This window comes from Odocoileus virginianus, chromosome 3 (assembly GCF_023699985.2).
Source record: "Odocoileus virginianus isolate 20LAN1187 ecotype Illinois chromosome 3, Ovbor_1.2, whole genome shotgun sequence".
NCBI lineage: Eukaryota > Metazoa > Chordata > Mammalia > Artiodactyla > Cervidae > Odocoileus > Odocoileus virginianus.
This window is the reverse complement of record NC_069676.1, coordinates 39,466,380-39,478,824: the sequence shown is the minus strand read 5'-3', so window position 1 is coordinate 39,478,824 and position 12,445 is coordinate 39,466,380. Positions and strand designations below refer to the sequence as shown.

The 12,445-nt window shown below is 49.2% G+C and overlaps 1 protein-coding gene across 7 annotated transcripts; it reads right to left on the bottom strand.

Moving 5' to 3' along the window:
* Positions 1 to 338: 338 nt before the first annotated feature.
* On the bottom strand, positions 339 to 9,305 carry ZNF672 (zinc finger protein 672). 7 transcript variants are annotated; one of them, XM_070465223.1, is made up of 5 exons: positions 9,227 to 9,300; positions 8,419 to 8,879; positions 5,297 to 5,347; positions 4,385 to 4,491; positions 339 to 2,887 (listed from the first exon to the last, which is right to left on the bottom strand). In XM_070465223.1, exon 5 carries the CDS (start codon positions 2,658 to 2,660, stop codon positions 1,263 to 1,265), a length of 1,398 nt encoding a protein of 465 aa, XP_070321324.1. In that variant the 5' UTR covers positions 2,661 to 2,887; positions 4,385 to 4,491; positions 5,297 to 5,347; positions 8,419 to 8,879; positions 9,227 to 9,300; the 3' UTR covers positions 339 to 1,262. The 7 variants fall into 7 exon arrangements, with proteins under 7 accessions (XP_070321324.1, XP_070321325.1, XP_020747573.1 ...); XM_070465224.1 differs by lacking the exon at positions 9,227 to 9,300 and adding an exon at positions 8,957 to 9,155; XM_020891914.2 differs by lacking the exon at positions 8,419 to 8,879 and having other exon boundaries at positions 9,227 to 9,305.
* Positions 9,306 to 12,445: the final 3,140 nt, after the last annotated feature.

Here is a 12,445-nt window from a genome sequence, read left to right as displayed (position 1 = left end):
TCCCTTTTTTCTGTGGAGAGTCACACACACTCTTGCCTTCAAGTAAGGCAGGGTGTGATCACTAGGTCATTCCAGAGGGATGGGCTGGAGAAGGATTAGAGGTATGTGATTCTGGGCCACATTTGTATTCCTTGTCAACCAAGACAACCAGATGTATAGGGACCCCTGAAGAGTCTTGCCTTCCAGTGAAAAAATGAGGGGCCTATACATCCAAGGTTGCTGAGGTAGCCTGGGAAGGGACCAGACACCTTGATTTTTGAAAGGGCCTATTTCTTGGGTGACTCTTGGTGTCTGCGAATACAGCAGCCTCAGGTTTAACAAAGGGAGCTCTTGGCATCTAGAACTCAAAACAATTCTTTATTTCACCACCTGCAAGAAAAAAAAATGGCCAATTCCAGGGAATTTTCAACCCTGCACTGTGGCCTCTGTGGAGCTGTTTCCCCGTGGTTCCAAGTGTGACTTGTACATAGCACTCTCACTCCACTTGGCAGTGCCCAGCTTTGTGGACCCATGTGGTCTTGTCTTAGATCCCAGGCTAATGTCCCCTACCTGGAGAACACTATCCTGAGAAGCACCCTGATCTGTACACCAACAGGTCTGTCCCATGAGACAGGTGGGCAGCCATGCTGAGGGCTCATGCCCACCTTTACATGCTGTGAAGCACTTCTCTAAGTGCTTCTGATGTGGAGATATCTTTCAGAAAAGTGAGCTCTTCCACTATTTCTCTGCAAATTTCCCATCTCTCAGAAGCTGAGGGAAAAAGCAGCAAGAGACTAACAGCCAAGTGAAAGGAAGAGGTGAGAAGACCACAAGGCTGGTGGAATGTGACTAGCCACATCTATAGTCATTACCTGAAGAGATAGGATACCAAAAGTACCCAGAAAGAAAAGGTAGAGGGGACTCAGGCTGCAAAAAGGAGATGGAATAAGAGAAGACAGAACAATGATGGGAAGACAGGCAAGACCTGAGAGCACAGCAGCAGGGATTCGTTACACCAATACTTGGATGCTGTGCTACTCGTGGGGTCTGAGAGGTTTTCACTGCACCTACACCTCAGAGGGGGAGAAGGAAGGACTGAGAACAGGCAAAGAGCTGACAAGGGTCGTAGGTGTAGGGGCGCTGTGAGAAGCCAGGTGAAGTTCTACCAAGAGATGGAGAAAGGTGATAGGCCATGCTGTCTTTCCACAGACCTCTGTCTGCGAGTTGTCCCACCGTCTCTGTGGCATTGTATGAGTGCTTGTCTAGCCCACTCCAGAGAAGTCTCAATAAGTCTCTCTCAACTGAGGCAAAAAAAGCCCTGGCTTTTCCTGTCCTGCTTGCCCAGCAACTATGAGTGCAGTGCCGGCCTTGGGCTGAGTGGCAGCGGCAGCAGGAGCAGTGGAGGCATGAGCACGCCTGTGAGCTCGCTGGTGCTGTGACAGGGAGCGGCTGTGGCTAAAACATTTGCCACACTCTGCACATTCCGCTGGCCGCTCGCCCAGGTGCGTCTTGCGGTGCAGTGCCAGCTTGGAACCCACACTGAAGGCCTTGCCACACTCAGGGCACTTGTGGGGCTTGTGGCCAGCATGGTTGCGCCGGTGCACATTGAGGTTGGAGACGCATGTGAAGCACTTGCCGCACAACTCACAGCGGTAGGGTTTCTCACCTGTGTGTGTGCGCCTGTGCTTTGTGAGGTCTGAGCGGTCGCTGAAGCAGCGGCCGCACTCAGTACATGGGAAGGGCCTCTCACCTGTGTGGATGCGCTGGTGCACCACCAGGTCAGAGCGCTGCCCAAAGCCCTTGCCACATGTGGCACAGGCATGTGGCCGCTCTCCCTGATGGCTGCGCCGATGGCGCAGCAGCGTGGAGCTCTCACTGAAGCGTCGCCCGCAGTCGCCGCAGGCGTAAGGCTTCTCGCCCGTGTGTGTGCGCTGATGGCGCACCAGTGTGGCGCTCTCCAGGAAGCCCTTGCCGCACTCCGGGCATTTGAAAGGTTTCTCACCGGAGTGCGTCTGCAGGTGTCGCGTTAGCGTGGAACTCTTGCCAAAGCTCTTGCCACACACACCACACTGGTGTGTGTCCGGAGCACCTGGCTGCCGAAGTGTGGAGTCACTGGGGCTCCTGGCTGCGTGGACACGCAAATGGCTCCGAAGTCCAGCGCCGCTGCGGAAGACCCGAGAGCACTGTGTGCAGCGGTGGAGTGTGTCAGCAGGCACAGTAGTTGTTCCCCATGGGTGCGCCCGTGCCAGATGGAAGCGCAGCGCGCTCTGGCGGAAGGCTCGAGGGCATAGCGGACAGCGGCGGGGCCTCTCGGGAGGGTGCCAGCGGCGCCGGTGCAGCAGCAGAGCCGGGAGGTGTGGAAAGCATCCACCACAAGCTCGGCAGCGGCAGGAGCGTATGCGCCGTCTATGTACGCTCTGGTGCAGGTCAAGGCGGCCGCTGTGGCGGAAGCTCTGGCCACACTCACTGCAGATGTAGAGCGTCTGGCCCGCGTGAGCGCGTCTATGTGCACGGAGGTCTGAGGCCTCTGCGCATCGCTCACCACACTCTAGGCAGCGGAAGCTGCTGTCACCACTGTGGGCCCGCTCATGCCGCAGCAGCACTGAACTGTAGCGGAAGCTCTTGCCACACTCACTGCACCCATAAGGTCTGCCCGCTGCCACCTCTGAGACAGCGAACATGGTGAGGGCCAGGCTGGGAGCCCTCAGGGTGCAGAGTGCCACTCATACTCTGGAGTCCACCTTCTCCATCTGAGTTATTTTTAAGGCATAGAAAGGGAACAGTAGCAAAGGGAAAGGGGAGAGACCTGGAAAATTGGTCTGTAGATTCCAGGGTTCCTTCTCTCATGGCAGGTGCTGTGGCTGTTTCAGAGGTGGGCCGCAGCTAGGTTTACCATGTACCATGAGGCCTGCAGAGAGAAGGTCACTGTGAGCTCCAGCAACATTTATGACAGTTACACCCTGGGGGATGGAGGGTCAAGCACAGGCTTCCTATTTTCTGTAGCTCCCTCAGTTAGGTCATCTCTTGAATTCCATTCTCCAAGAGAGGAGGCAAAACCATGGGAGTCCTAGAAATATAGGCCAGGGAGGGGTGTGTCCTTGTGCCACTAGGAAGGGCAGGAGGGACTCAGAGGGAAGTTTGCCTCCAGTACAGTGCTCAGAAGAGGAAGAAGAGTGTCCAGCTTGTTTTATAGCCTTAGACCAGGGATCCTAGCCTGGTGATGCACTAGGAAATGACCAAGGAGGGATGGGCAATGAGAAGTCCCCTAGGCCTAAACCAATCAAAGCCTTCTTCCAAAGACTCAGGGTTTCCTGAGTAACCAATGTGAACTGAGCCAGGCCTAGACTGGAAGTGGTGAAGCATAACCCCCTCAAGCAGCAGCAGCCCAGGCAACAGGCTCAGGAATGGCTGGGACCTGAGCAAGGGAAGGTATTTGACAAAACGGAAGTATTGCTCCTTGGCTTTGGACAGCACCTGATAAGCAGTCACTCCACGCCAGGGCACAGTCTCCAAGTTCCCTGGCCTAACCTTAAGAAAGCGAAGCAACTCAGGACCCAGGAAAGGGGTAAAAGAATATTATCAAAAGTTGATGGTATTCTTAAAGAAAATGAAGTGAAAGTCGCTTAGTCATGTACAACTCTTTGCAACCCCATGGACTGTAGTCAATGGAATTCTCCAGGCCAGAATACTGGAGTGTGTAGCCTTTTCCTTCTCCAGGGGATCTTCCCAACCCAGGGATTGAATCCAGGTATCTCACACTGCAGGCGGATTCTTTACTAGCTGAGCCACAAGGACAGCCCATTACTGAAGAAGTGCCTTTCAAATTTCTAGGGAGGGTGGGGAAGGAAGAAGGAAAATCCTTTCTAATTCTTAGGGCATCCAAGTTGTTTGCAAACATTCTGCAGACTTTCCTCACTACCCCAGCTCCAAGGGTCTGAGAACCTGAAGTAGCAAAGAAGCCCCTTTATGGGGATGAAATCTGCTCTGCTATTCTCTTTACCTCAAATGGTATCCCTGAATCCTTCTGACAAGTTGGCCCAGATGGCTGTCCCTGAGCAGGATCAGCATTTGTGCACAGAACTTCCTGTGCCCTCTATCTAAAGCACAAATGGGGCTGCTCTCCTAACCTGACTGGCCTCACCACTGACTGCCTCAAGACCCATGGCTCTGTCCCCAGTTCAGTTCAGTGGGACATGGGAGACAGGTATAGCCACTATCAATTACAGCTATGTCACCCAACAGATCAGAGATAGGAAGTAAACAATAGTCATCAGTCATTTTCTTATTAGCAGATGGCAACTCTAAATTTCCAGAGCTGTGGTTAAAACACCCCACAGATGGGGTTCTAATCTTCTGGATGCAAATGGAGTCAATTTAAAAAAGCCTTTAAAGCTAAGCTACAGACCTGCAGGAGTGGGCTCTGAAGCTTCTGCTCCCCTCCGTACTACTGGGCAGGAGTGGCTGATGTAGGATGTTCTCTCTCTGTGCCTCTGGAGCAGGGTGTGCTGTGCCCTGCAGGAGGGATAAAATAAGAGGGACAATGTGATTTTAAACTGAGCAGAGAGGACAGATGCAAGAAGAGAGAAGAAGGGAACATTTCCTGGAAGAGAAGTATTTTTTAAACGGATATTTTCAAGTATAAAAAACTTAACACAGAAGAATATCACAGATCACTCACTCACCTTCAGCATTTATTTACATTCTAAATTATGTTTCATCTATGACATCCCCCCAACTTGCCCCAGCCCATACTTGTTTTTGGAGATGGGGTGGGGGAGGGGTGCACAGGAATATTTTAAATCCTTGTCATCTTATTCAAAGAGTTTTAAACAAAATCTGTAATTAGGAGCAAGAGACCTCTGCAGACCTGAGAGCAGACTTTAGAGTGAGTCTCTTGGTTCTCCTAGAAGGAGTTTTCAGCCCAGACACTTGCTTGGGTTGCTGATTCTAACTGGTCAAAATCAAAGGAATGTTTGCTCTCGTGTGAATAAAACCTCTCAGGGGTCAGTGGTTGATCCCAAATGCCAAGGAAAGCAAGGCTTATGTCCTAGTGAGTGTTCCCCCTCACCTGAGTGTCTCTGGAGACCCTGGCACCTCTCAGGCCAAATTTCTGGGATCAAACCCTCTACCAGTCTACCGCTTTCAAAGGTTCATGTCCAAGGAAGGTAAGACAAATGTACAAGCATAAACACACACATATAAATGACATAAACAAAGATACCATTTTGCCCCATTACAGACATGGAATAAGAGACCCTGGTCTAGGGTGCAGGTTTGTCAAGGTGTACCCTTCAAGTTTCACTTCTGTTCACCTTACCCCATACTGGAGCTTGCCCTTGAAGGAAAGGGTCTATGCCTGGAAGAAAATCTGAAAAAAAAAAAAAAAAAAAAAGTATTACCCTGCCAACAGAACAATTTCCAGTCTGTCCTAACCATCATTTTCCTGATTGAGTTTAGAAGTGTTACACCACCAAATTTCTTTGACTCTGGGGAAAAAAATAAGCACAAGGGAGGCTTTAAAGAGGGAAGGGGGTAATTATGTGTGAATTTACGAAAAATCCTAGTTGTTTAATTTTAGTAGCTTTCAAGTATTTAATACTTACAGATTTATTATATGTAACTAATAAAAGACAAGTACTAAGAAGATAAGCTAATGGCAAAACTTAACATCACATTTCTGAGTTTCATTTACCACAAAACGTATTTGTTTCTTAGTAGATATTGCCAGCATTTCATGTCATATCTAATGGTTCACATGAATGTTGAGCTAAATCAGGATTTAGTACATTTACTAACAGAAGTGTAGTTCTTTTTCTTCTGAGTTGTACTGTTCAGTCAGAATAAAGATTTTCCTCCCTGGTTATCTTTTCTGCCAGGCCAACATTTCTGGGGCATTGTGAAGAGGTGAGTGATCATCTCAAAATTCCTCCATCTTTAAGTCAGAGTTGGATGCAGATGTGGGTTTGAAGGCTGCCTCAGCTGTGCCACAAGTGACATGTGGCAACTGAAACTTGAAATATGGTTGGTTCCAAATGAGATGTGCTATAAGGGTCAAGTACACGCCTAACTTCAAAGACTTAGTATGAAAAAGAATGCAAAGTACCTCATGAATAATGTTTAATACTGACTGTATGTTGAAATAAAATTTTAGATGTATTGGGTTAAATGAAATAATGAGATATATTTTATAATTTATTTCACCTGTTTTTAAGACAAGTGATGATTACAAACGTGGCCAAATGGCTTGGAACACATACAAAGGGAGGCTGCCCCACCTCACAGTCCCTGGAGGGGACTGCATGGAAAAGCCACTAACCTCCCTGGCCCTTAGAACGAGAGAAAATGGCCACTCTTCTCGTCTCCTAAGATGTAGGGCTCTGGCCACACCCTCCTGAGGGTCCATCTGCTCTTCAGGATAGTGAGTATCTATAGTGCCATGTAGATCTGTTTGGGACTTGGGGTTGTGACTAGTGCAAAGCCTATCACTGCTACTCTCCTAGTTGTTACTAGCATCAGTATGGAATGGCTCTTGTACGTTCCTGTGTATGTAGCACTTTCCTCCTCCCACTAGTCCTTTGGGGTGGGTACTACTGGGCATCCCTGTGTGACCTATGGTTCCCCTGCGGTGTCAGCTTTTCTAGAGCCACTCAGGTGGCAAGTGGGTCCAGGGACAGGAAAGGGATTCTGTCTCTGATTCTCCCTGAGAGTCTCCAGCCCTTCTGGCCCTGGCCAGTTGATAGTAGCAGATCAGGAAGTCCCAGGTGACCTCACAGGCTGCCATGGGAGTTGGGCTTACTTGTGCTTTGCATTCGATTCTTTGCAATCCTGGTATGAGAAAGGAAACCGTTGGCCTTAGAAGTGGTTTGGAGAGTGGTAGCTGAATTTGGGAGAGAAGATTCTTCTGCTGGCCTCTCTCTATATACTTAAACCCCACCCTAGTCCCAGCCCTAAAGTCTGTTCTGTTGCCCCAGCCTCAATGACAGCGTAGTCTCAAGGACTCTGAGATACCCCTAGAGGCAGACGAAATGTTACATCCATTATGAAGCAAATGATACACTTTTCACTGCTGAGAAGAGGAGGAGGGAGGAATTGGATGGATGGAAAAGTTTCCCTGGCCCACTGGAGCCTGATTTGGGTCTTTTCCACTTGTAGTTCTTTCAACCTGAAAGCCCTTTCCCTTCTTCATTCAGTGCTCTGCCCCAGTAATCCCTCCACAGAGAAACCCTACTGAGCACCTCCACTCCTCCAGCCCGCCCCCCCCACCTTGGCTTTATTCTGAATAATCAGTGAAAGTATCGTTAAAGAGTGATTCCCAGTCCACTTTGGAAAGGTTTCAGTCTCTTTTCTAACTGAGGATGGGGTATGAAATCCAGAGCAGCAGAGTGGTCACTCCTCACTTCCCTCTTTCCCTTAACAGAAACAAGGTCCAGTATTTTAAAAGACCTTGTCTCTTCCAGCTTCAGATCCAGTCTGACATGTTTAAAGAGTTGGTGGAAACAGAAACGACAGTTCCCCCTTCCCCTCAACTGCCCAAGTCTGATCATGATCCAAGCAGATTCTTTTGCAACTTTTTTTCACAAAGATTTTTCATGTGAAATCTGGGAAGTGTGGAGAAGGTATGTATGTTGACAGGGAGAGAACATAGCAGAATAGTTTATTCTCTATGTTCCTTTGACACACGGGCAAGACTACAGCTCAGAAGAGCCAGAGGAGCCCAGAAGCGGGATGAGGGGAAGGACTATAAAGTGGTTTGCATTCCTCCTGGGCCTTGCAATAAGTTGGGCACACATAAGGCATCTAATGCTTTTTAAAAATGATGTATTAATCTGGAATGCTATTCTTTCAAGCATTAGGTTCCTGGAGGAGTGCCTCTCTCTAGTCATCTTATCCTCCATAGCCCTATCCACTGCATACACTGCATATACTCAGCCTTGGTTTACTAACTGGGAACTGCAACCTCTGTAGGGGAACTAGAGAGGCAAGTATCCAAGTTTTGGGTATTCCATGACTGGCTGTGTGACCCTGGACAGGGGAGTCGTGTGCCTAACACTCCTGCCTGAGAAAACAGTAGAGGAAACTATTACAACGTCTCCCATGAAAAGAGGTAGGTGTAAAGTCTGAGAACGGCACTTGCTGAGTTTTTAGGATTTACTCTTCCCAGGGCAGTTTTGAGGAACTCTGAAAAAGGGGTCTGACTCCTACCTCCTAAGCATCCTAAACGTTCCGCAAAACCTTTCAAGGCCTTCTCCTCCCCGACTGCCCCCCACCCCCGCAAAGAACCCTACTTAATGGGATTAGAGAAGTGTGGGGCTTTCGCAGACCCTCGACAAACACCGGGGCTTAGAGTAAGTATTGACGTTGATTACACATTTTAAGGCTTGGTTTCTAGTACTGAACGGGAGCTGAGAACAACTATTCGAGGAATGAAGAACACCGCACCTGAGCAGATCGCCTTCCCTGGCCCCCCTCCTCAGCACAGCCAATCCCAGGCGCCTCAGTTAGTTTTCGTCACGAGTTGCTGGTCAGATTCTCCTTGGACGAAATTTCCCATCCCTGGGCCTATCTCAACTCTTTGCCCTAGGCGCCAGCCCACCCGAAGGGCAAGACAGGGCACCAAAAACGTAGTGTAGAGTAGGGGGCGTTTAATATGGTCGGGACCTAGAGGCTGCAGCTGCCCTTTTTTTTCGGACTCAGCCTGGCGAAATTTGCGTCGTGGGGCCGCCAGCAACGAAGGTCACAGCGGGAAGACTGGCGAGGACAGACGGAGGGCAAGGCCTGGGAGGAGCAGGCCGCGCGGCAGCAGCGGACGCGGGCCAGCCAATCCCTTGCTCCGCTGGGCCTCTGCGTCACTAGTTGCCAGGGCGGCGTTCTTCACGGTGGCAGACGCTGGCCGCCCAAAGCTGAGGGAAAAAGCCGGGCGACAATTGGGGATGGCTGCCCCGCGCTAACCCTTCCTCCCGCCCCTCGGTCCCCTCACCGGTCGCCGACTGGCTCCTCGGACACCGCGCGGCTCCCACTCAGCTGGGTCGCTGACCCCCGCCTCCCGGATTGCGGGACTGTGGCGGGGAAGGGAAGGAAGGAGCGCGGGGCGGCCTAGTGGGGGGAACTGGGAGGTGCCTCGGGATTGAGGGTCACGCTTCAGCCCCGCTATCCCGGGTTGGCCAGTGGCCCGCCTCACGCCGGTGCGTCACCGGTTGCTGGGAAAACTACGAGACGTACTACGGCTTCACCAAAGGTTCGGCCTTACCTGCACGGGCCGGAATTCCAGTAAGGGGGCGGGACCAATAGACGGAGCCTCAGGAGACTCCGGGCCCGCCTCCCTCCCGTGTCAAGGCCCCACCTTCTTCCTGGGCTCAACCAATCCCTGCCTCTATCTTTGCCTACGCCCCACCCCGGTCTCTTCCCGCCCAATCAAGAGGAAAAGGCTCTGAGCCCCTCGCACAGCCTCAGCGCCTAGTGGCGGAGTCCGGGTGCATGCTTTTGTGTTCCTGCGGTTCACAGGGACAGGCGGGGACGCAGAAAGATATCCCCGCTGGTGCCGCAGCCTGGCTAGGGGTGCCCCGGGGTGGAGTGACCTTGGGGGCCACCCGCCCGAAAGTCCCGGCAGTAAGCTAGTGACTTCTTACAAAGAGGCCACACGTGATACCTGTTATCTTAATCCTTGCCACAGCCCTGCCAAGGAATTGATAACACGTCCGAGATTGCACTACCAATATTGGGGGGGGGGGGGGGGGTACTCCTAATCGACTTTCCAGTTGTCTCTACAAAAGCATACTGGCTGAGCTCTCTGTTCAATGTCTTGTTCCACTTAGATGTGCTGTTAATGTTTTCCAAAAACGCATTTGGGGATGTGACTGCGCTCAGGGCTGCCTGTCAGGCTCCCGATGATGCCACTCAGGATCATTCTTTACCAGTTCTAATCTTCCTTTCAATGGTCACTTAGTGCCACATATCTTGTCATCCATCCAGAGCTTCTACCCCTCTCCTCTGCTCAGTTCAGTCGCTTAGCTGTGTCTGACTCTTTGCGACCCCATGGACTGCAGCACGCCAGGCTTTCCTGTCCATCACCAATTCCTGGAGCTTGCTCAAACTCATATCCATAGCGTCGGTGATGCATGCCATCCAACCATCTCATCTTATGTCATCTGCTTCTCCTTCTGCCTTCAATCTTTACTAGCATCAGGGTCTTTTCCAATGAGTCAGTTCTTAGCATCAGGTGGCCAAAGTATTGACGCTTTAGCATCAGTCCCTCCAATGAATATTCAGGACTGATTTCCTTGAGGACTGACTGGTTTGATCTCCCTGCAGTCCAAGGTACTCTCAAGAGTCTTCTCCAACACCACAGTTCAAAAGCATCAATTCTTCAGTGCTCAGCTTTCTTTATAGTCCAACTCTCACATCCATACATGACTACTGGAGAAACCATAGCTTTGACTAGATGGACCTTTTTTGGCAAAGTAACATCTCTACTTTTTAACATGCTGTCTAGGTTTGTCATAGCTTTTCTTCCAAGGAGCAAGCGTCTTTTAATTGCATGGCTGCAGTCACCATCTGCAGTGATTTTGGAGATCAAGAAAATGACATCTGTCACCATTTCCATTATTTCCCCATCTGTTTGCCATGAAGTGATGGGACCGGATACCATGATCTTAGTTTTTTGAATGTTGAATTTTAAGCCGAGTTTTTCACTCTCCTCTTTCACTTTCATCAAGAGGTTCTTTAGTTCTTTGCTTTCTGCCATAAGGGTGGTGTCATCTGCCTATCTGTGGTTATTGCTCCTGGCGATCTTGATTCCAGCTTGTGCTTCATCCAGCTCAGCATTTCACATGATGTACTCTGCTGCTGCTGCTGCTAAGTCACTTCAGTCGTGTCCAACTCTGTGCGACCCCATAGACGGCAGCCCACCAGGCTCCCCCGTCCCTGGGATTCTCCAGGCAAGGACACTGGAGTGTGTTGCCATTTCCTTCTCCAATGCATGAAAGTGAAAAGTGAAAGTGAAGTTGCTTAGTCATATCTGACTCCTAGCGACCCCATGGAGTGCAGCCTACCCAGCTCCTCTGTCCACGGGATTTTCCAGGCAAGAGTACTGGAGTGGGTTGCCATTGCCTTCTCTGGATGTACTCTCCGGATATAAGTTAAATAGGCAGGGAGACAATATACAGGCTTGACGTACTCCTTTCCCAATTTGAAACCAATCTGTTGTTCCATATCTGGTTCTAACTGTTGCTTCTTGACCTGCACACAGATTTCTCAGGAGGCAGGTAAGGTGGTCTGGTATTCCCATCTCTTTAGAATTTTCCACAGTTTGTTAATGATCCACACAGTGAAAGGCTTTGGTGTAGTCAATAAAGCAGATGTTCTTCTGGAATATCTTTGTTTTCTCTATGATCCAGTGAATGTTGGCAATTTGATCTCTGGTTCCTCTGTCTTTTCTAAATCCAACTTGAACATCTGGAATTTCTTGGCTCACATACTGTTGAAGCCTGGCTTGGAGAATTTTGAGCATTACTTTGTTAGTGTGTAAGATAGGTGCAATTGTTCGGTAGTTTGTGTACACTTAGATCTTTCAAGCCCTTCCCATTGTGAAAGGTTGTTGCTGAACGATAAGACACTGGGATTCTTGGCCTCCGGAGGAGACGAATTCAATCCGGGGCCAGAGACAGGCTGGATCGCTCAGAGCTTTTGTGTAATAAAGTTTTATTAAAGTATAAAGGAGATAGAGAAAGCTTCTGACATAGGCATCAGAAGGGGGCAAAAGAGTACCCCCCTCCTAGTCTTTAGCTGTATGTTATATAGTCACTCATAGTCTGTTAATGAAAAGAAAGGAATGTCATAAAATTTAGAATGGCACCAGATAATTCATCCCTGGCCATAAAACAACTGACTTGAATCTTGTAGAAGGGCAGAACACCAACAAATAGTTTTCTTTACATAGATTAGGGGAACAATACCTGAGTAAGTAAGTTAGGCCTTTGGTGGAACCAACTTGAAGATAGAGTCTGGGTTCATTAACATAGCTTAAGACAACATTTCCATAAGAAAAAGAAATGTATTGGTTAACTCAAGGTTTGAGAGTAGTTAGCTTTAGGTGAGACCAGGTGTCTTGGTAACACAGCATGTTAAGAGAAACCTCCTTTTAAATTTGTATAGAGAAGGAAAAACCTATTGCTGGTTTGTTTCTTCCTGCCGCTTAAGAGGGATAAAAATGTCTGGCACTTGCAGCCTCTTTCCTCCATTTGGAGACCCCTGGCCTTCCTGCCTGTTACCCTTTCAATTGCTTGTTAACAACTGAATAAACCCATGCAACCAGCATTTGTATTAAGAAATGGAATATTTCCAGAATCCCCCAAAACCCTTTGGCTCACTTTTTGTCTCTCCTCCCATGTAAAGAGTAACCATAATTATGACAACATAAATTAGTTTTGGCTAATTTATAGTTTTGACTTCCCCGGTGGCTCAGACATTA